Source organism: Diuraphis noxia, unplaced genomic scaffold, assembly GCF_037042655.1.
Source record: "Diuraphis noxia isolate RWA-SAM2 unplaced genomic scaffold, SU_Dnox_SAM2 contig0004, whole genome shotgun sequence".
Classification (NCBI taxonomy): Eukaryota; Metazoa; Arthropoda; class Insecta; order Hemiptera; family Aphididae; genus Diuraphis; species Diuraphis noxia.
The window spans coordinates 23,143,076-23,168,217 of NW_028301714.1; the positions used below are offsets into that span (position 1 = coordinate 23,143,076).

General features: G+C 28.1%; 1 protein-coding gene across 6 annotated transcripts in view; it reads right to left on the reverse strand.

Annotated features, from left to right (window-relative positions):
* Positions 1–18,226: 18,226 nt before the first annotated feature.
* The window catches only part of LOC107161789 (uncharacterized), a 375,424-nt gene continuing 368,508 nt past the window's right edge, over positions 18,227–25,142 (reverse strand). For all 6 annotated transcript variants that reach the window (XM_089226404.1, XM_089226401.1, XM_089226403.1 and 3 more), the window contains one exon: positions 18,227–22,367. In XM_089226404.1, the coding sequence (XP_089082530.1) occupies positions 21,944–22,367 (424 nt within the window). In that variant the 3' untranslated portion in view covers positions 18,227–21,943. The remainder of the gene's footprint in view (positions 22,368–25,142) is intronic.

The following is a 25,142-nucleotide window of genomic DNA, read 5'->3' on the forward strand; positions in this document are numbered from 1 at the left end:
ATTGTCGACTTAAGTTGAACTATTCATAAGCATTTGAAATTTTCGATCATTATTAGTTTTTTTAAAATTAATATCGATAAAAATTTATTTGTTAAGCAGAAAATCTTAATATTTAATAATTTTAAATACATGAAAATTTAATACAAGGCTCTTAAAATATTTTTACAATAGCAGTTGAAAAATAAAAGAAATATATAGTCAATTTATACAGTCATGTACCTACAATTTTTTTACAAGCATTCAAATTTTAATTTTGATAACATACGTAAAAATCACGAAAATTCACAAATTATTTTAAGCTAGAAATTCATAAAAAATTTTCTTTTTAAATCTAAGATTTGAAAATTTTTAATAATCTATAATATATCCTAGACAGATAAACCGTCTCCGCTCAGAATCTTTTTTCGTATACAATGATATAATATAATATCATTGGATTCAAATATAATTCCATCCATTACAGTAACTCACTTGTTTTACTGTACAGCAGAGCGACATTCACGACTTACCCGCTTTTTTGTTATTAAATTACAACTTTTTATTTTCAGTACTAAAAACAGAAAAAATGCATTATACATGTAACGCTACGGTCACTCAATGAACAAATAAAAAATAATAATATTAACAAAAGTTATTCCAAAAGTCAGTTCTATCTTCTATCTGTTACACCTTGTATATAATGACGATTTTTAATCGTATAAACGTAAAATACAATAGAATTTTTTTTTTTATTATAACAATGCCTCGGCAGCTATGGGCCATTGGCTATAAAAAAATTTCATAGTATTTATATAAGCAATAGATAAGTTACATTATATTAATAATATATATTCAATTTTTTTATGAATTTCTGTATCCCTTAGGAATTTGAGAACGTTGGTTGTATCGATGTTGAGGTTTTCAGCTAGATGGTGAGTAAGATTGAATTTTTGACGTTGTAATTCGTACTTTCTGCAGTCGGTGAGGATGTGTTTAACTGTCATGGGATCGTTGCATGTCGTGCACATGGGTGGGTCTTCTTTCTTCATTAGGAAGGCCCGAAGGCGTGAGTTAATCTATAGTATGGACTATTCTGAGCCTATTGATAACTACTTCTTCTTTTCTGGTGAGTGTGTTGTTTGGCCAAGGGAGAATATGACTTTTAATTTCATTTAATTTGGTGTTAGATGTTTTCCATTCGTTTTGCCAGATATTGAGAATAATAGAAAATTGTGTACACTAGTAGGGCATGTATCAATTGCGCCGTAAATGACAGGTAAAAAAAGAAAAATTATGGGATAGGAAAAAGGTATACATCAATTGCGCCGATCGATACTTCAATGTTTTAAATTGTGTACGTCAATTGCGTCGATCGATTCTTAAATACATCGTTATATAAACATGTGTAATATCTATTATTTCTATCGTTTACAAAACTTAAAGATTAGCATTGTTGCATATTTGGTAAATAAGGAACTTACAAATAGGTTTTGCAACTATGGTTTTTACCTGTGTAATGAAATGTGATATTTGACCATTTGTTCGACATATTTTTAATTGCCTCACAATATGATGAAGCTGATGTTGCCAGATAAGTCACTTTTATATCAAATTTTTTAAAACTTTTACAGTTATCGACTTTTAGATTATAAATTGTTTAAACTGTGTGTAATGTATATATTTTTGTTTATTGTTGCACAAATTATTATAAAAATGATTTAATTAATATAAATTAATATAATATTAATAATAATATAAATTAATATTTAACTAATATATTATAATGTAACATAATTATAATAAAAATTAAAACTAACCTAGGCAGTCTGTGTCATTGTCAAATGCTCCAGTGCAATTGATGTATGCCTTTTTAATATACCTTTTTTATAGCGGCGCAATAGATGTATACTATACAGGTAGTGTCCCAAATCCGGCGCAATTGACGAACACCGCACTAGTAGTCGTTTAAAAAAAGAAGACAGTTATGTAGATTGTGATTGTGGCACATTATGAGCATGAACTCGAAAAAAGAATATATTATTAATTATTCTACCTCTTTTAGTGGTTGAAATAATAAATAATGATTATTATACTAGGCGGAGAAATTGACTTTTTATTAATTCAACAGTTTTTGTCGAGTAGGTATATCATGAAAATAGTTTAAATTAAAAAAATTAACGATTCGTCGTGGTTAATTGACCAAATAAATTAGTTTTGAAGTGTAAGTACCTACATTTTATTTTTGAATAAAGTGAAACGTAATTTAATGAGTTTAGTTTTAATTAAAAGTATGAACTATGAGTATCTACTCGTACCTATACCAGCAAAAATATTGAAATACAAAATAACGGCAGACTTTTATGATTGCATACATTTTGGTAATATTAATCATAAATCACAAATTCATTGTTCTGGCAAATAATATTACAAGTTGGAAAACTAGGTTTATTATAGTAAGACAATAAACAATATAGGTTAATTTAAATTTATAGCATTACATTTTTTGAATTTCATATTAAAATAATATTAAATTTAAAAACTTTTTTTTTTAATTTTAACAGTAATTAACGATTTTTTCATATTATCATGTTTTTTTTTTAAAATATTTATTTAAGATTTTTTTGTAATTACTGGTTAAATTTTAATATTATATAGTGTAAAAATAAAATGTACTTTGTGAAAAAGGTTATTTTTAAAATAAATTAGGAGTAAAAACAAACAAGGTAAAGAATAAATTAATACCAATCATAATGAGTGATCAATTAGACATTTTATTTATACTCTTTAAACTGCGGGACGTTTAAAATTGCTTTCAATAAGCCCAACTCAAAGTTGAATGTTCAAACAATACTGTGAAACATTCATATTTTTACAATAAGTAACTTAAATTATCTAAATGTATAATACTTAGTTGTATAAAAATAAATAATAGTTTAATTATTATAATTTGTATGTTTCACAGTATTTTACTTAGAGATTATTGTTATACAAATGTCTAAATTTAAAAAAAAAGTTGGTTACAGTTTAATCATCAAGATAAGTTCAAAAATAAAGAATACTCGCTTATTTCTATATAATTTCATTACTATAATTGATATATGTTATTGGTTTATTATAGATTTTCATGTTAAAATAGGTAATAAACATAATAGTATAATACATAATTATTATTTATATGATTCTAAATGTTATGACGTACAGTAATTTTTAATGGCTTTTATTTAATTTCTTACAATGTCTCGCTGGCATATTGTTATTTGATTTTAACGTATATAATTCATGGATATCACAAATCATCACTTAAAAGTTAAAACAGTTAATAGTTAATAGTATTAATGCATGAGCACACAGTAGACATACTTATTTATTTAATTACGTTACACCAAAATGTCTAATAAGTAGTCACAAGAAAACAGTGATGGAATAGAAAATAATATTTCTCGAGGTCAAATTGTTAAGTTTTGAATATTATTTGATTTAATAAGAAGAATAAGGATTTTTTTTGATACTACAAGATTGTCTATGATATTATTTTGTTTTATATTGTTGTGTACATCATAATACGCATTGAGTGTAATCGTATACTTACTTATGCGTATTTGTGAATAATTTTACAAAAAAATAATAATAATAATAATAAAAGTACGACATTTTATTATAGTCGACTATGAAAAAGAAGATATTTTAGGCATTTTACGATGACATAAAATGCATATGTATAGAGACTATAACATACGAGGAAGTTTAAAATTATCTCCGTTAACGTAAATAAAATTCTTTATCGTTAAAATTTAAAACCAATGATAATATCATAATAAAAATGGTGATCTGAAATTCCGGGCTCCCACGACGTAACCATACCAAATTATATAAATATAAGAAATTTTAGGTTTTATGGCAAACTGACTGAGTGGAGTGACTATAATATATTAATTTTTTACCATAAGCGTACTTATTACTACACACATTAGTCTACCTTTATGTATTAGTCTGAGAAGTGACTTTTAAATAAATTTTTATAGATTTTGTCATTTTCTCCGCATTATTCCACATAGCCAATATAAACACGGGAAATATTTGAACACCAGTATATAGTGTATTAATGCATTTATTATCTGCATAATATATTACATTTATTTTTAAATTCATACGGATTCATGTCTAATTTACCATATGTGATATCAATACCAGTTATCCAATATAATATTTATAATAAAGAACCATTATCAAACATCCTTTATCTATTGAAGAAACACTCTGGGGATATAACATTCAATCAATTTACAAATTTTCTAAAATCATGTAGGTAAATAACTTAAAAAAAATAATAAATAAATAAAAATTGTAATTTAGCTAATCAAATAACAATATTAAATTAATGAAAAATTAATATAATTGTAGGCTAATAAAGTAATAACCTAACTGTCGAATCACTTATACCTAATAAATAAAAATGTACGTTACTATAGTTGATAAATAATTACAGCAGAGGACATCTTATCTGCATCAGTTATCTCTGTCTTGCAAGCATGTATAGCACATCAAATATAAATTTACATTCAGCAGTTATCAAAGGTTAGGTTATTTATTTTTATTTTTATCTTTATTATTAGTTTTCATATTGGAGTGATTTTACCAATAGTTATTATACTGAAATATAAAAATATAATAATATTTTATATCTTTGTGGTTTGCTGTAAATGTTATTTAGACATTTTAATATAGAAGAGAATTATAAACGAGTAAAATATTTCGATTTTAAAATGATCATAACTCGTTTCAAAATTAAATTGTGAGAAAACCTAGCATCGAATCACAGAATAAGCTGTTGTTACCTTTAAGTTAGATGGCAAATGATACTGGTTCGAGTGTTTGACACGTCTTGACATCGCGATAATGACTCTTTATTTTTGCGCCGACGACGTACCGACATATTATTTAAGTATTATATAAGGTACTATAACGTGAACTTATAGTTATGATGATTTCATCAATATATATAGCAAAGCACCCATCGACCTCTCTGATATGAAACTTATGTCGCAGAGAATAGAGATGATAATATCGTCATGTATCTAATAATATATTTAATAATAATAATGTTATATAATATGTATATAAAACTATTTGTTGATTGTTCGTAGAGTGACACATCGATGACACTTTGTAAAACACGGATTTCTTGTGTTCAAACAGCAGCGTTTCGTGGCAAGATTTTGGTCCTTTTTTGCAAACATCAGAGAGTAGAGATACCGGTTATCTAAAACCTGTACCTAAACATATACAAAAGTACACCTACTGACTATGCCAACCAATTTAAATTTATTATTTTGAGAAAAAAAAATGATATTTGTTGGCAAATAGAAATCGTGGTTTTGTTTAAGGAATGAGAAACAGCACGTGTTGAATTCTATAGTATACGACGAAAGAAATAGAACCACAAAACGTCCTCGTAATATTGATTTAGTTTCTATCAGAAACATTTCCACCGATTTCCAAATCGTCGTTTACCTTTCCGATTGGTTTTTGAATCTCACGGGACTACGTTTTACCAACTAAAAAACACTTGCTGGTTGTATTTTCTTTACGTTTCATAAAAAAAAAATGTTCACGTTTTTACCTTGGGAATTTCCAGATTTTAAGATATAACACATTTTAGATTATTCATCGCAGATTGATTTTATAAGTCTCTGTAAACATTAAATTAGTAATATACGCTCCAAAAATTGTTTTTTTGTTGGTTTATTTCGTTCTTTCACCATTGCGTTAAATAAAATAAATTACCTATCAGCTTTAGAGTTTACCTAACCAGTTTTTAAACGAGAATATAAATAATGAATTATAAACAATTGATTTAATGTAGTCAAATTGAATTCTTATTTTAGTTAATTTTAAGTTTAATTTTTCTTAATTGATTATATTATATTTAATATCATGAGTGAGCTCATACAGAATAATCTAGAACTTGTTTTATAAAGTGCTACTCATCCCTGTGCTTAAGATACGCAGAAATTGGATAAAGTGGCAATCAACTGATGGTTTACAAGAGTCCATACAATTTCAACGAGCTTTCGATAAGAACAAAATGTTCAATAACGTTATTATGTGCATGTATACTGTACTGTCAATTGTCAGTGAGTGGCAAAACCTTTTTTTTAGGATTTACTCGCCGTTTATTTAAGTATGTCTTTGAAAACGATGTATCTGCAAATTTCGAATAATGCAATAATCTGGAAAAATAAACTATATCTACGTGACATTTATGAACGGAAAAAATAATAATAATATTAATAGCGAGCTATTTTAGTTTATATTTATGTATTTTCATCATCATCATTATTTGTGATAGGTATTAATATTATTATCATGTTTAATATATATATATATATATATATATATACTAAACTGTTGGACAGAAAAAGAAAAGGTGTATGTACTGTTTTCTATTATTTCATAATTTTCTCTATTTACACAGAACACGAGGCTAAGAAACATTATTTATCGATGGTATTTTGTTTGAAAATAATACGAATAACTTGTATTTGTTTTATTACTTATTTCGGTTTTTCGCCTGTAGGCAATTTTCCAAATTGATATCACTTAACGACGGTACTCAGTTTTCACTAGCTAGATACTTTACGTTAATCATTTTAGGTTCAGCGTGCAGAGGGTTATTCGGTAATAGCAAATAATGACTATCGATACTGCTCTCATATACGTTTTTACTCAATCCACTTAAACAGACGTGTATACATCACGGCAAAGCTGCAGCTTCTTAATAATTAGGACTTGTTTAAGAATGCATATTTCATATTTGTACATTGTACTGTTTTAAACTTTATTTTGTTTTCATTCGATAAATAATTTTTAGTTTTTTACTGTTTTGAACTACCTTGTTTTTAAATAATTCAAAATATAGAAATATAGTATAACATTTGATAAATTTATTGATTGATAATTTCTTTCATCAATGTAAATGATGTAAACTACGTAATAGGACTGCGATTTGAATACCTTTAAAAATTACTTTAAAAAAGTATTATGTATAAAAAAAATGTACAGCTTAGAGTTTAAAAAGTTATTTAATGAAAATGTCTTGTAAATTGTTGGTTTAATACTATATTCATTTGTCTACAAACAGATAAAATATTAATGGTAATAAATCAGAAGTATTGTTGTCTTTAATTTTATTTTGTTGATAATGTGAAAACGGTGTTTAGCGTATATTGCATATCCACTACATGCTTGACAGTATAATAATCACTTTAAATCTTTATCAATATGTTACCTAATTGTTATTAGATTTGTCAATACATTAACGATGACAAATATATCAATGCAACAAAATTGTAGTCCAAAATATAGGTAATTAATATGTTTATTAATTAAGGAATTTGGACAAAAATAGTAATTCCGTTATATTTATGATCAAAATTTCATACATTATATTATAACCATAATTATTTATTATTAGTGTTAAAACCTTGGTAGTTGGACTATTGACTTGACTTGTATTTCATTATTATTATTGCTTAAATATCTTAAACTTAAATTTATTTCTATAGATTAATATGTGTAGTGGGTAATTTTACTTTTTTATAGTGCCTCTGCCGGGATCAAAGGATTTAAGGTGTTCTAGCTGGTATCTGGTATGGTGTGTCATATCTTTGAAGAGCTTCTTATTGTGTGTATCTGCATTCCATGAATATATGAAGGATGTAGAAAATTCACATATTTTACATATTCTTAGTGGTTCTTTTTTAATAAGACAAGATGATCGATTCTAAGGCGTTTTAAAGTTTAATACAACTTAATCTCTTCGGCTGAGTGTTTTAATTCTATTTTTCTGTTCTTTTTATTTAATTTTGTTTATAGATCATGTTTAACTAATCGTTTCGCCATTTATTTTTAATCGGTCGTCGATAATTTTTAATAATTTTATCTGATTTATTATTCTAGAGATTAGCGTTGCTTTTAGTTGTTTATATTTTTTTTGAAAGTACGCTCGCTTTTTTATTTTTTATTATACGGAGTTTCCAGGTATCTCCTAAAAAATTATATATTTGTTAATTTTATTAGTCACCTCGATTATTTTACTTACAATAATATTATATTTATTACTATTAATAAGGCTTGATGTTGGACGCTCATGGATTAAGTTAAAAATATTATATATAATTTGTTGTTGCTGGTTGGCATTGATCTTATACGATGTGGCTTTATATGTTGCTAGTGCTTTTGTTAGTAACAACTTACAAACTACGATCTGACGATTTTTCAGACATTTCTGTTTGAATAATTTCTGCGTGATCCACTCTTTCGTCTGTTTTTGAAATATCTGTATACATATTTGAATGGGGTCCAGTATTTTGTCTATCAATTCTTTGTACAACTTAATATATGTATTTGTGATTGGGAGTTTATTTTTTTTTTATTGTAAGACGAAATTGACATATCAATTGATTACTTTGTTGTTTTTCATGGTAGTTTTAGAATTGCTTCTTTTGTCATTAAGTTTCTCATTCAATTCATTCTTTTTCTTTAATTATTTTGTGGATAGGTTGTATCGATGTTACGACTGTTATTTAATGTGTTTTAAAATAAATGTTTGAAAACTATTGCATAAGTTGCTTTTTTTGGGTCAGTTGCTATTCTTATTGCGTATCTTTTTTTTTTTAAGTGTGCCTATATAGGGCATCGGGTGTGAGATGGTATGGTAGGGGTTATATTTGTGTATATTTTAAATTTTTTTTGTAGGTTTTTAAGTGGGTACAATTGTAACACGTGTTTGTGTATGTGTGGAAAAGATATGTTGCTAAAAATTCCGGGTGGTCACCTATCTGGTAGCTAGCAACTGCGGCCGGTACGTACGCTCAGTGCGTTTCCGCATATTGAGTGTACAACCGCGCCTCACCAAGCCACTTATTGCGTATTGTAACATGATATCTTTATACACCAAGTGGTTGTTCTACAGTAATATTACGTATGCTGTTTATAGGGCAGCTTTTAATGGCACTTGTTGCCTTTTTTACTTTGCATTAAGAATAACATCTAATAGTTTTGACGGTGCCTTTTTGACTATTCATTCAATCCAATATTTGTATAATTAATTAACTGTACATTTTTACCGGTGAATTAATGTTAGTTCCCCATTTCGTCCTCGAAATTGTTTTGATAATATTCAAGTGTGCGGTGACGTAGTTTTTTGTCCAAGTTTGAGCCTGATAATATGTATGTACTTTGTGTATGGAATGTATTTTATGTTATCCATAATAATTATCATTTGTTTTGATTATTTATCATTAATTATTATTGACAAGTAAACGTAAAACATATTTTATAAATGAATAATATTAAAGGATACTTCCATGAATATACATCTACCTATATCCTACGTAGAGTTTATCTGAATAGATAGTACAAATATTGAAATATCATATATCAAAAATAAACGCGAATTGATGAATGTATTTATTCTTATAATTTGTATTATTAATTATTTAAAAATTAGTTATTTGGTCATTTTTCGAAATTCAATCTGTCATACATTTACGAATTTAATTATTTTACATTACATTATACGCATGGCAATTGTAGAAAATGTTCATATTACGAATGATTTCTACTAGAATAACGTACATCAGCCACGGTTTTTTTTACATTTTTAATTGTCTATAGAAACAGTGTATAGTATAGTATTATACATTATATTATATTATTATTATGTGTATGCGATGTGTATAGTGCGTGCATGTTAAGTACGTATAATTTAGGTGTCTGGTCAATGTATAAGAATAACAGTGCTCAGTCATTGTGTTCAGTGCTTTCTGGATATGGGAAAAGTTACTAGTGATTGTTTAAATAGACCGGTCATTCTATACAACTATATTTCACATTTCTGGGCCACATGACCGACACTCTAGTGTGAGAAATGACAACATGAATTCTACTGATAAATCAATTAGGTTCTGTTATATGTGTGTTATTTACATTACAATAATAGATGGAATGTGTTATACTATCATCTGATAATGCTGAAGCTTCAATGATTTTACTATCTAATATTACCTATGTGAACAACCCTGAAAGGGCTAAACCCGTTTTTGGAATTTCTAAAAATTGTGTAGGACGAGGGTGTAAATATTTGTAACCATTACATAACATAAATTGAATTATAGTAATTTTGCTTATCTATTCATCAATTTAATTTTGATATAAATTTATGTTGCTGTTAATTTTTTTAATTGAATAGTATTTCAAAAATAGTAAATTTATAGTAAAATTTCAATAAATTGGTAAATTCATATTAAAATTATATAACAATTATATGATATAAAAAATTTAAAAATGGTCGGGAGAACTTACAAAAATGAGTCCGGTCTTGGATTTAAAAAAATATTCGACAGAAGGGTTTTAAAGGTATACGATGAGGATTAAATGTATATATATATTTTAAGATTGAAGTTGAATTTAATAAACGTTTACCTGTGAAAAAAGTGAAAAAGTACAAGCAGTCAGGAAATTGCATATTCATTAATTTAAGCTTAAGTAAAAAAATAAAGTGGGTGAGTAGATGTCGCTCTGCTGTATAGTACAGCTTACAAGTAGGTTGCTGTAATGGATGGTATTAAATTTGAATTCAATGATAAAATATCATTTTTTGACCCAACGAATAACATTTGATTGAAATGTATAGAATAAAAAACTAAAAAAACGGAAAATTTCAAATATCTATAAATAACTTAAAAATTGTTGAAATATATTTTGAAAATTTTATCAAGTATAGTAGTTGATAAAATAAGCATTTGGTGTAAATTTCAAGTTTCTATAGTAATTCGTTTTAATAACAACAAAAGAATATCGGTACAAGATAAATTGAGTGCAATAATTCAAATGCTCATAAAAATAAAATTTTACTTTCTGGTAGATATTTTTATTTGATAAAAATAGACTTACTCATGAAGACTCCTGTATTGATTAAAGATAAATTGTTATAGATTTTTAATTAACTCAAAATAAATTGAAAATTTTCATGATTTGCATATTTTGTCAAAATTTGAATTTTCAATGGTTATTAAAAAAAATTGTGACTCTATTTTTAATGTTTTGTAACTACCACTGTGACAACACATTTTAGGAGCCTTGTATTAAATTTTGAAGATTTTTGACCCAATGAATAAAATTGTATTGTCATTTATGAAAAAATAAGCTAAACATATTGAAAATTTCAAATATTTATATAACTTAAAAAGATTTGAAATGTTTTGAAAATTTTAGCAAGTATAGGAAATGCCAGTAAAATATTCAGTGAAAGTTACATATGTTTATGATAATTTGTTTTAGAGTTACATCAATATCTAATATAGATTTTCTCGAAAATTGATTTTACGTAAAAATGTGTTTTTCCAGGTGTTTTTGAAAACAACCGGGAGTCAGAGATTATAAAAATTGGTCGTCCCCAATGACCCAAAAAGATTTACTTTCCACCCGGGAAAGCTATTGAAGTTGAAAATCGAAGCATTATTTCGACAATTTATCGTGTATACGGACACAAAAAAAACACACTCATATCATTGTAAAAACATTATTACATTCATCTTTCCACTCAGAATCTAATAATATTTCGAGATAAAAATAGGCGAGAATGTTATGATTAAAATATCTAATGTATTGATGAAACAACATTTTAAACGTCACGTTCTCTGATAATTTATAAAAAATATATATTACAGTAGGTATAAACACGAAAACCATTTATATTAATTTAATATGGTAATGAACATTTGTGTAAAAGCGGAACAACATGAGGTAAACTATACATTACTGGTACAGAGGTAAAAATAAATTAATGATATGAAAGAATAAATAACGAAATTCTTAAATTTTAATCCAGCACAATAATGTATAGTATCCCAAAATCTTATGTACCCTGCAGAGTCTATTTACTTTATTATAAATAGAGTAAAATAATTCTATTTTTGCTGGTTAATGAGGTCCATCTTTGAAAAAATTAAATCTAATTAATGAGAAGTCAATAAAACACATTCTTAAATGTGGCCGCGGCCACTAGTCAATGTTGCTGTTTTTTTTTAAATGGAGTGGAGCATATAAATCAAATGTCAATACAACGAAAAGAACTTTACATGTTTTATAAATATATTTTTGAAATAGTTATATGATCGCAATGCCGTATTTGAAGGGTCTAAACCTCTTAAAATGTCCCCAATAATTATATTTATAAATGTTTAAAATAATTACTTATTTTTAATATATCAATACATGAAGCAATTTTTCATTCACATATGGCTAAAATTCCAATTGAATGAACTGTTGAAAGTTTTGTATGATATTAAAATATTATAATAGCGTCTAATAAGATCGTAATTTGGGAAAGGGTTCAGAAGTGGTCCACCTCTCCCCCAAAAGTCTAAAAATAAAACAAGTTTTTATATTTTGAACGTAAACATGATCAGTGCCCCTATCAAAACAGTGTTGAATTCCCAATTTTTTTGTCAGTTACGGCCTTGTCTGATTGTGTCAATCTTTTTTATTATAATTCAATTTATGAAAGCTTTTTAACTTCATAATAAAATTGTAATAAAATATTAAAATTGCATCTTGGATGTCATTTATTAAAGAATCGATATTAAAAGACAATATAAATATTCTTTGTCAAGATGTGCAAAACCAGATGATTTCCTAATGCAATAATATCCGTTTATTTCCGGATTTATATTTGAATTTAACGCGTTGTTCAAAGTTGTGTATACTAGTTGCGCCGAGAGAGCGCAAGTCGGCGGCGACCAAAACTCGTCGTAGTTCGCGCATCGACGGCCTACGACCAGTCTACTTGGTGGGAGAAATTAGAACTCGAAACCGCGGAGCGACTTCATTTGGATGCGCGGCCGACTTGCACTCTCTCGGCGCAATTAGTATAGGTATATTATTGTATTCAAGAAAATTTTTTTTAAATATTAGTTATTGGCTATAATAATGTATACTCCCATTAGTTTTTCACTTTGAACTATACGTATTCTTGTTATGAAAATTGGGAAGGTAGATTTATTACAGTTATTTGAATTTCAACTAAAAGTTAAATGAAAATAATTGATGGGAAAAATATTTTTTTGTTTTTAATAATAGAATTTTTCATAAGAAAACAGTAAGTTCATTCACGCCAATACATGCAAGTATTGTTAAGAGCATTGTAAGAATAAGCAATTCAAATTCAAAAAACAGATTGTATTGTACCAAAATATTTTCAATATTTAGATTATTATTTTTTAAGACTAGAAAAAAATACTATCATATCGCACATTATATATATTAACTAACAGTGCATCGCTATGTTGTAATACATCTGAAAGTCGTCATTGGATAGCGAGGTTAAGACTTTATACTTTTATACCTATTATAATATTACGCAATAAATTATGTAATATATATGTGTATTGTGTATAAAAACTTCTCAATGAATCAAAATATAAATTAAAATAATAAAATTAACATTAAATACTACCCTATGGTAACTGGTAGGAAAATAACCCGTTACCTCCATCTCAAAATCAGCTCTGCTCTAAGTAGACTGTATACTGGGTGTCCCATGATGATATATTATTTAAAAGTGGTAAGAGTACTGAGTAATGTAAACTCCATTACTCCATCACCATTTTAAATTAGTAAATCCTTATTCCTCATGAGACACTTTGTAATTATATGTATGTTCAAATAGGTATAACAATTTTAGTTTGATTCTTAAAAGTTGAATTTTTAAACATAAAATTATATGCAACCTATTTTCAAACTATGGGTACCATATAATTTTGTGATATAAATCTAAAATACAGAATTTTATTTTTATTTTTATACATACATGTGTGTAAATTGATTTTTTAAAATAACTTTGATTAGTAATAACTAATAATTTCCCGTTTACTAAACATTTTAAACAATACGTATGTACGATAAAAGTAACTAAATTTATTTATATTATGTAGAAATTATACTAAGTTCATATCATTTTATCAGAAAAATTACCGTTGCCGTGGTACGATCACTGTTCATATAATTCTTTATAACCTATATACCTGTATAACCAATGTAAATATTATATGAAATCGTAACAAATAATAAATTGACATTATTTTTTTGTTCAATTACACATTTTCCAATATATCGCAATTAGTTGCTGTATGTTACTTGATTCCAGATAGCGTGTCATTAAATTGTTTACTTTGACCGTAAGAAAATTGAACTTTGTACACGGTAACTCTACTTTAAGAGTAACACACATGCTGCAAGTATATATGCAAAAAAGCTTGTAAGCCCAAAACGACAGCAGCAGTCACTTTAAGCTTCGAGTACTTTAAGTAGATTTTGGCGGCTGCTTAACTGATTTTATTTTATATGTATAGATGTTTCTTAAAAAAGTTTCATATAATTGATGTGTAAATAAAAGCCGAACGATTTTATAAGGAACACAATACATAATGTTACTGTGAAAATAAAATGCAAACAAAGATGTAGTAATTTTGTTGTTATTTTAACGACTCTAGTTGTATGGAGTATGAGTATATTATTATAGTAAGTTTACCTGGTTTTGAGATTATATGTCGCGCAAGGCCCCCGACCACTAGGAAACAGAAAACTGAGCGGGGATTATCGTCATGTGACGAAACGATATACGGTAACACACATATATATATATATTATATAGATAATAAAAGCTAAATCAAAGAAAAAAAGTAAGACATATTCTGAAGCAGTAGTAGCAGTAGAAGCAGCTGGCCTATAACGACGGCGTTGGAGTTGGTGGGTGTGTGGAAGAGAATATTTGGCATCCGACAGCCCCGCGGGAGACTACTATACTTCTACTACTACCACTATGACAACGTCGACGATTGTTTAGCCACTATACTACTATTCTACTCCTCCATCGCATACACGAGTACATCCACTCCCTCTCCACTCTTACCGGACCCTTTGCTACTGCAGCATCATGTACCCAACGCTGCAGGTAGGGATGAATTTATGATAATCGCACGAGCAAAATATAATAATAATAATATATATATATATATATATAATTATATGTACCTACTATTCTTCGTCGTTAGCCTCTCTCGCGGGAATCCACAGCGACACGAGGAGTACGTACACGAGCATTATACACGCCTAACCTATCTACCTGTCTTCTTGCTTGCCAACATGTCTACGTATATTATACCTAACTGCAGTGTGTATACTCGGTTTAGCAATTAGTATGTTGAGCAAGGACAAAAGGCGACGGACGAAACGGGCTGATGGTGGCATCGGCGCGGCAGCAGAAAACTTATAATTATCACGTGGTTCCGTCGGTATTTGTGGTGGGGGGTGGGCTAGGAGGTGACAAGAGACGCAATGTTCACCGGCCCGTAAAACACATCGAAACTAACCGCCGCCGAATATTATACTACGTGTATTCGACTGGAACGACAACGATGACGACGAAGGTTCCCAACACGAACGCTTTCCATTTGTATATTATTACGATATTATAGTCACGCACTTTATTATTGTGCAAATAAAGTACCTAATGTAAAATGTTTGTAATAATAATAATAAAACGTCTACCTATTGAACGAGCGTAGTATTCGTCGTCTTAACGTCCGAATTTTTGCATCAAAAACAATGTCGTTAGTGATTTGCATTAATGTTGTGATGCGTGAGTTTTTGTGGTTTATTCTCTGTGGTTGGAGTTCACATATTTTAACATATTATGCAGACGAGAGTACAAATTAACAGTTGACCACTGTATTAGCCACGAATTGTAGGCTGGGTGTCAATACCCAAAGCAGTACTTAAGCACTCAACTCCAAAATCAATACCACTGGCATCTTAAATAAGCTGCAATAGTATTTTGCGTCATTTAGTAGATAAGTACGCAATATCAAATATTTGCATTAAAATAGTTGGAAATCGTTTGTGATTCGTATGAAAAAATCTTTAAATTATTTTTCAAGTCTACAAATGAATTAAAATATCAAATTTATAAAATCTAAGGACATTTTACGCAAATATGAATATTCAAATAATTTTCATAATTTATTGAAAGAAACAGCGTATATATGTTTTGTCGTATACGCCACGCAAAGGCTCGACGTATATAACAGATATATTTTCGGTTTCCAATTCTCTAACCTTCGAACAAGTAAATTATCGACACCTGCTGTATGAGTTTTATTTAAGTTCTTTTGGTGACCACGATAACGAGTGCTGCGCAAAAGATAATTAAATAGAAGTGCAACAGGATTTACACTATACAACTCTAAGGTTACTTTACTCCCGAACAACTGACCACGGTAACGAGTACTGGATGTTCGAGGGTGAGATATCTTAAACCTAGACAAAGTTTTACTCTTTCTCGACTGACCACGATAACAAGTGCTGGACGAGAAAATAAGCACTACAATGTCTTACTACCGGTTTTTAAAAGTGTTATTACCACAACGTCTTCGTGTCCACTCGTAAGATGAAATATTCTAAAAAAGGAGTAAAGAAAAACAGTGACACTTGATTTTTTAAAAAAAAGGAATTAAATATAATAAAATATATCAAAAAAAAAAAATCAAACGAAACTTAAAAATACTGCTCGTTAACTACGACAATAAGCGAAACAAAACAAAAAGCCTCGTTCCCACGTCGCCTTATGTAGTGGTAGCAATTTTGATGACTCGGCTTGATTGCAGACTTCTGCTTCGTATGTTATTTTAATATTTATAATTTTGTTATATATACAACAGTTTAAAAACATGTAAATCATAAATAGGTATGAATTTATTTTAATATTTCGGTAGTATTTTTTCAAATTATGAAGAAGACGTGACGCTCGTATGTATTGTCTCATTTTTACAAACTTTGAATATAACTTATGACACATTTTTAATCAACAGACTATTTTGTGTTGTTTGTTTTAATATTACAGTAAATTTATTAATTATCAAATTTAAAAGTAAGGCAATTATTACCTTGTTCCCTAGATGTTTTTATTCGTTATTCTAAAGCCAGTTATGAGCATTTTCAAATTTATTTTGTATTATATAATCCTACCTATATTACTCTATTCACTTGCAAATTAAAATATAAAAAACCTACGGAGGAACTCGTAGCTAATATTTATTAATTATTGATATTGATAATAATTTACTGTAATATTAATATCAACACAAAATAGATTCTGCTGAATGCAAATTCGCATTTTTGGACACGTTTATGAGATGGGAACAACACGTCATGTAATCGTATCATGTCCTCTTCTTAGTCAATTTATGTTTTACCTTCGTAATATTAAAATAAACATTAATGATTTACACTTTTATTGGATGTAAATTTACTATGTTGTGCTCGTTTGTAAGACGAAGACAACACATTCCTGTATTACGTTTTCTGAAAACACTCGAGAGGTATCAAATAATGAAATAAATCACAAATAATGTTAATATAAATTCTTACCTCTTATTATTGCGTTTGTTTACAATATGGAGTTTTCTTGATCCGATGAATGTGTTTGTTTTAAATGACCGAATTTTTTATAATGTCATCATAGATTTATAGCCATAGATTTGACGGTATTTATTGGTTAGTAGTAAATGATTTTCATAATAGGTATAATACTGATTATATTTTATATTATAAAACATATTTTTCGACGTAAAATATACAAATATATTTATCTAAGCGATTTAAAACATAATAATTTAAGTAACGTGATATTTTTATTGAATTTAATTTTGTTTACGCAATTAATGAAATGGAATTCTATAATTTATTTCTATCACATTAATGATTTTTTTTCTTAAAACCATAGATTTCAATAATATGTCTTGCAGAGGAAACCTCTTTGCTGGGGCCTTGTGAATAATACATATTTATTCCGGTAAGATAGTATATAATGGATATTAAATCATGAAATATTAAACTTACTCCTCGGGTCAGTGATTTTCTCGAAATATGAGAATATCGTTTTCAATGCAATTGTTGTAAAACAAATAATATAATATATTATTTTGTTGTTTTAATGCTACTTTTTTTCATCCAATTACTGTGCAAAATTCAAATAGGAATATGTTTTTATAACCTTGTTTATGTCTTAGGTATAGATTTATATATATTATAGTATTTTAGAATAATAATTAATAAACTATATAAAATACTATTGTACTATTTTCATTACAGTTAACTGATAGCTTTGTGAAATAATACAAGTTCATTTCAATTTTACCATTTATTTATAATGAGCACAAGTCCGTATTTACAAAGGTCGAGAATAATAATAGTGAGTATATAGCTTAAAAAACAAAAGTATTGTAGTATTGTTTTCTTTAATAACTATTATAATAATATAATATGGTAACATCAAAGTATTCAAAGTGGCACAAAAGATTATACAAATATGGCTTTATACAGTTAAAAAAGGTTTTGGTTTAGAAAGTCTGACGAAAATTATAATTTAGGAAGATAGCAGTAATTATAATTATTATAATATTTTAATATTTATAAACAAATTGTAATAATCTTATTATATTATTGCAAACATAAGGAGCGGAAGCGAATACACGTTGAATTTTATCGATAATTATGTAATCTTATCATAAGCATTTAATATTTTTTTTTACAAAATCCATAGACGTTTTAAAATTATTTTAGATTTATTTGATACAGTTATAAAAGTTCGATAATATACCAGGAAATCGAAAATATATTATCGGTACATATTTCATAATTATATACGAGTATATAATATAGTATTACTGAAGTGGCGTGGTGAACTGAACATTTTCCAGAGGCAAGTTACAAATATCCCAAGTATTGATGCATAGTAATATATTAATATAATATAACTAATTATATTTCAGATCATTATTGACTACTTATTGAGTATTTCATATTAGTATATTACATTTACTAGGAGACCCAATAGCTACCCCCACCCTTCTATTTTTTATTCAAGAAAAATCTCATAGACAATTGCCTCTGAAATTACCGTTTACCACGTCACTTATAATACTAATTATTAAAAGAGTATAATGTAGTATTTATAATAGGTATATATATATTTTAAAATGCTAGTCAGAAAATGTATTTGGTTATTAAAACTCAGGCAAGTATACTTATTGAGTTTAAAAAAAACCAGTATTATAATTTTTTTATTTATAATTTGTTACAATATACTAATATATTTTCAGACAACAATAAAACCATTTTTCTACGTTTTAGTAAATATCCAATTTTTGCAATCAACTAACACAACCTTTTTGTTCAGGGATTTTATGTATATTTTTTTCCGCAATGACTTGAAATAATAAATATAATATTTAAACATAGGTAACAATTATTAACAACAAATTCATAGTATACAATAGATTAATAAACGTATGAATGAATTATTCAGTCATTTTGAGTCTCTTGACTTTTAAGTTATAAGAGTACACGAGATAACGCAATTATACAGTTTTGTAATTACCCATTTAAAGTTTATGGGGTTTATTTTAAATGTTATATCGGAGCTAACCAAAAATTAAATTAAAATAACTTATTGAGAAAATTTAATTAAATATAGGATCGATGTAACAATGACGTTCGTCGTTATTTTATGCTATCAGTAAATAATATTGTATTGTTTCTTTTTCAAGAGTATTTATTTAAAACATAAAAATTATTTTTGATTTTTAAAGTCACTAAACGTTTTATAGATGGTTTTTGAACAACAATCATTTACAAAACAGACATGCTATATAGAATATTTTGTATCAAAATATATTTTATTATTTAAATATACGACGGGACTTTACAATATTTTACATTCTTGGCAAGTTTGCGTTATTGCTAGAGGTTAGGTAATATAATAAATTTTGGCATGTCTATCAATATTCAAACGGATTTATCCCCCAAAGAATGGAAAAATATTTTCTACTAAATAAATGGTAAGAACTAAATATTATCCGAATACACGTTGTACCTACAGCATAATTAATCTATTACGAAAGGCAGAATTTTTTCACCGCTTCTCGTGCAAGGAATACCATAATATCGTTTACGTCATACTTTACTATGCACTTAATAACACGAGAATTAAAAATATAAAATTATATTAAACCAAACTTAACATTAAAATTCAAAATTATCACACCGCAAGGTCTTAAAGAAGATTTGCCAATTTTTATAAACGTCATAAAAGTTTAATTAGATTTTGTTTTTGAAAAGGATAATAATAGTAATAACTTAGGTTTTTACATTTCACCGTTACGTTTAACGATAAGACGTTTCAGATCAGCCTATAGACTGTATTTATCATAAATTCATTTTTATTGCCATAATAAAACTATATTTATAGTATTAGAAATCAAATGACTTATACGGTATTGTAATACATTATTTTTGAAATAGTGGTAATATATGTTAATGGCTATAAATACAGACCAATTATACTTTGATTACTTATATTTTCATGTTCGAAACTGGCAAGCAGCTCCTAATCTGAGTTTTTTGAAATAGTATGAGTATAATTATTTTGACTGATAACACTGTATAAATTATGCAATTGTGTATTTTCCACTCGGTTCACGCACTTTTTTAAATTATTCATTTATCAAGCACTCGCATTTTTTCACATTCCTATGAACTTATATGATAGTTTTAACGACAACCCTGTTCGAACGAAATGAAGACTAAATCGATGCGATTTATCTTAGGCGGCATTATTATTTTATCGTGACGATTTCTGTACGGTGGTAAGGAGATATTTATGGTATAGTTAATAATTTTGTCAATTTTGTCAGAATAAATAAACGCGACCAACGACAGTGTGGTACTACAGTAACGTGAAAAATGCAAGAGTTGACAGAGACGAGCATTATTGTCCAAACACTCCCACCCATGCCAATAATAATTACACAACCCCGATAATCGCCTCTTACAGGACAATAGACCTTTTTAAATATTCGTATAGGTGGGTGGCTAATCTATAGTATTTTGTACGTCACCGAGCGTTTGCAGATTATTATATTGAAATATTATATATAATATTGTATGAAATAGTTTTTTCGTGGCTACTCTCTTTTATGAAACGACTTGTATATACGCACGTGCGTGCGTCTGCGAGTGGTGTAAGTAAAGGTAAATTATTACAAAAGGGAAAAATATAAACGATATAGCAATTCGGCGAGAGTGGTGAGGGTGGATATGCACAAGTCGGATTCCTGTGGTTTGACGGTATGCAGCGCATACCACGAAGGTGGTTTATTTAAAACGGTATTCCGAACTGGTACACGCGTATACCATGGTAAATGTCTGTAAATACCTGTACAATGATGATGATGATAATTATAATATATCGTTACAGTGAAAGGTGGTCGGTAACGAGTGTGTCTGCAGAGGTATTATAATATTATTATATCGCTATAAGCGGTGTTTGGGAAACAGACGGTCATCACGGTATCATCGAATGCAGTAGAAATAGTTAACATGACAAAGTTCAGGTGGGGATGGTGGAGAAGGAGGGGGAGGAGGAGAAGGAGAAGGGCGTTAACGATAAACTTGCACGGTCGACATCACACGATCGGATAAGCGCGTTCGGGCAAGTGTGCTGCGAGTATAATAATAATTGCAATATTGTACCGACATACGATGATCAATATTATTCAATCCGAACGCGTTCGCTGACCTGCAGAGTTGTTCTTATGAACGATTTTCCTATTTTAGGTATATTATATACAAATATGACTGTCAAAAACAAAGTGGAACTTAGTGCACCATAATGCCTATGTCCGTCTCGTTCAGTATAGGCCGCTGTTCAGGTAGACGTAAAATATATTTACTCAACGATCGCGGTTCATACCAAACGCGACCGCTGTTGGGTTGTTTGGCTGGGTTTGGGTGGTCAGACGGTCGTCTCGACTCGAAGGCGTTCATCGTCGCCGTCGTTTCGTCAACATATGCTGTCCTGTTTACACTCCAGATACAGGTCGTCTGAAGACGATGGATACCGCTTGCCCAGCGAGTTTCCGATGACGCCACCTCCGCCGTTTTGTTCCAGAAACCGCTTGTCGTAGTGCGCCCGGTCGACCGCGCACATCATCGGGTCGACGGAGCCCGAGCCCTTCTGTGACGCCCGCCGTCGGTCGTCCTCGGCTCGCCGCGACCTGTTGGCCTTGCACCGTAGGCACACTACAGCCGTGACGACGGTGACCGTGAACAGCACCACCGCCGTGCCACCCAGCACGCCCACGTACATTAGGTTCACACCGCTCCGGCTCGCGCAATTGGCCGGGTCCTCGTCGAAGCCCATCGGACAGTGCGTCTCGCCGTCGCACCAAAACTGCGAGCTGATGCACGCGTTTAGTTCCGGACACCTGTGAACATAACCACGCGTCGTCCAACTGTTAATATTCCATAGGTTAAGTCTTATTCGCTGTATCATAGGTTTTTTTAAAAATTAATGATTGGCCAAACTTAATAATATATAAGATATTTAAGAAAACCTACATAAATTGAATAAATCATTATATATAAAAACACGATCATCACCTATTGAAAAATTTAACTCTGACTCATGATTGGACATAGCGTTGAAATATAAAGATTTTACTGCTCTCTAACGAACACCAAATAAAAATATAAAACAGAAACAAATATTTTAATTAATTATTATGTAGTATAAAAATTAGAAAGCGTGTATTTTATTTTATTTTAAATCAAATTCAACTGTATAATAAGTGATTATCTTAAATAAATATAATCAATATAAAACTTTATAATTTCTGTTAATTTTTTGTATAAGTACGCCTTAATCATTCACGCTATGAAAACTTGTTTAGATATTATAAGATTTATAATTATAACAGTGTCAATAAAGATATAGTATGACGTAGGTAGACACATCTAATATAGAATACCTGGTATAAATTAATTTTATAATATATAAATATACATACGATAAAAATAAACGCTTGAAGGTGTTTTTGGTTTTTTTTTCATTTTTTTTTTGACACCGAAGAATTTCAAAATTTTTGTCAACTTGATGGAAAAGAATATATATTCTTGGAATTTTTCGCATTCGCTCTACGCAAAAATTATGTTATATTCGTTTGAGATCTGTACAAATATTTAGTTCTTTCTTCACTGGATTATCCGAATTGTTATAAAATATGCATTGGCTATAGCTATATTATAGCTCAGAAAATAAAAATTAGAATGTGCAGTGAATACATTTTACTGACATAAAAATAATATTTATAGGTATTGTTACATAACTACGATGAAGATTTACTGTTCAATTATTAAAGTTTAATGAGGAAACGGAAAGAAAAAATGTATTTATATCTGACGTCAACCAAAGATCATTAAAACGGGTTATCCGATGTCAAGAATAAAAACATACTCGTTACTATAAGTCAGTGCTAACTATATGTTATCAAGTTTGTTAAATTATATCAATATTTTAATTTTATTTAAATAACGATACGGAGCTATATTCAATAATTTATAATGTTTAAAAAAAGTTAATTCTTTAAAACTAGACATAATAATATTTATGGTTGTTTTTTATCAAGATAAAAATACCCTAGCGTTTGAATTTAATTAAAATCATATTTTTTTTTGTATTTTTAGGTTTAGCTAAAATTCTATAATAATTATAATCCCTTTACGGTGGAATTCGAAATAAGTAGTTAATTCGCAAACATTTTATACGCTACTAAACTTGAATACTTCAATTTGAATTGAATGCATTTTATATTATTTCTACTTAAATATTATAACTATAATCTTGGTACTCCAAAATTATAATGATAATAATTATACAAATGATATAAAAAAGTGCAAATTAATTTATTTCTGAATAAATAATTTAAGAAAATTTTTTATTCATTGCTCCAGTCCATTATTCTTTCTTCGATTTTTTTTTAAACTTTCTTTTTAATAAATCATTAAGTACATTTTGTTATACTTTATGCAGTAAACTTTTTTTGTAGCTTTGTTCCAAATTATGATTACAGCTTAAATTAAATTATTATGGTCACCAATAATTATTTACATAAAGTAGAATTTTTGATAACTTTTATCATTTAGCATTATTCATCATTTTTTTCTTGCATATTTTAATTTTTTTTACTAAAGAAAAATTAAAAACTGTATCAGTTGATTTTTTATTTGATTTCGAGTTCATATAACTTCATTACTTTCTTTTATTCAAATTTTTCTGGTGATACTTTGGTTACTTATAATAAAAAATATTCATAAATGTATACATTCATAATAATTTTGAATAAGTATCAGTTTTCATCTGGTAGATACTTAAATTATTTTTTTATATAACATCCACTAAAATGATATTCTTTTAATAGCTTATCAAAATTAAAAAAAAAAATAATCCTTACTGAATGACTGTATTTGAGATGTATTTAAACAATCCTAATAGATTTCCAATGAAACGTTTACGATTGGTATTTACTAATTAAGTACAATTATATTTTTATATTATAGTCGAATCATTTTAACTCAAACCTGAGTAATTCATAAAACTTGACAACTCAAATTTATTTGCATTACTTTAGCACTTAATATCGATAAATTCGAGTTAGGTACCTTGAATAACGCACATCTAGAAACAAATTTTCATCCTCCTTCAACTTCGAGTTATTGCAATTTGACTCTATAATATAGTTAGAATATAAAAACAAGCGTTTTCAGTTTAAAAATAAATAAATTGATTCATATTCAAAGAAGTTAGAATTTTTTGAATCTCAAAAATCTAAAATTTGTAGATAAAAAATCAAATCAAATATTTTTTATACAATAAATATAGGAAAAACTGCAGTAACTATTAATTGTTCCTGAGCCATATTGTGATGTCAAGAGTTATAAAATAGGACCTTTAATATTTTTGATTATCATACTGGTCTGTAAGTGTTAGATAAGACGTATTAAATGAAACTTTCTGAATTGAAATATTAAATCTTCTGAACAACGTTCTTTTGAAAAACATGTTGCAACCAATAATGAGAAGTTTTGAAACTATTCATAATTCACAGTTGTAGCAAACCAATGATAGCCACTATTAAAACATATATTATTAGATTTAGATATTCAATAAATAATGAAAATAATATAAATATCGTTACATATAT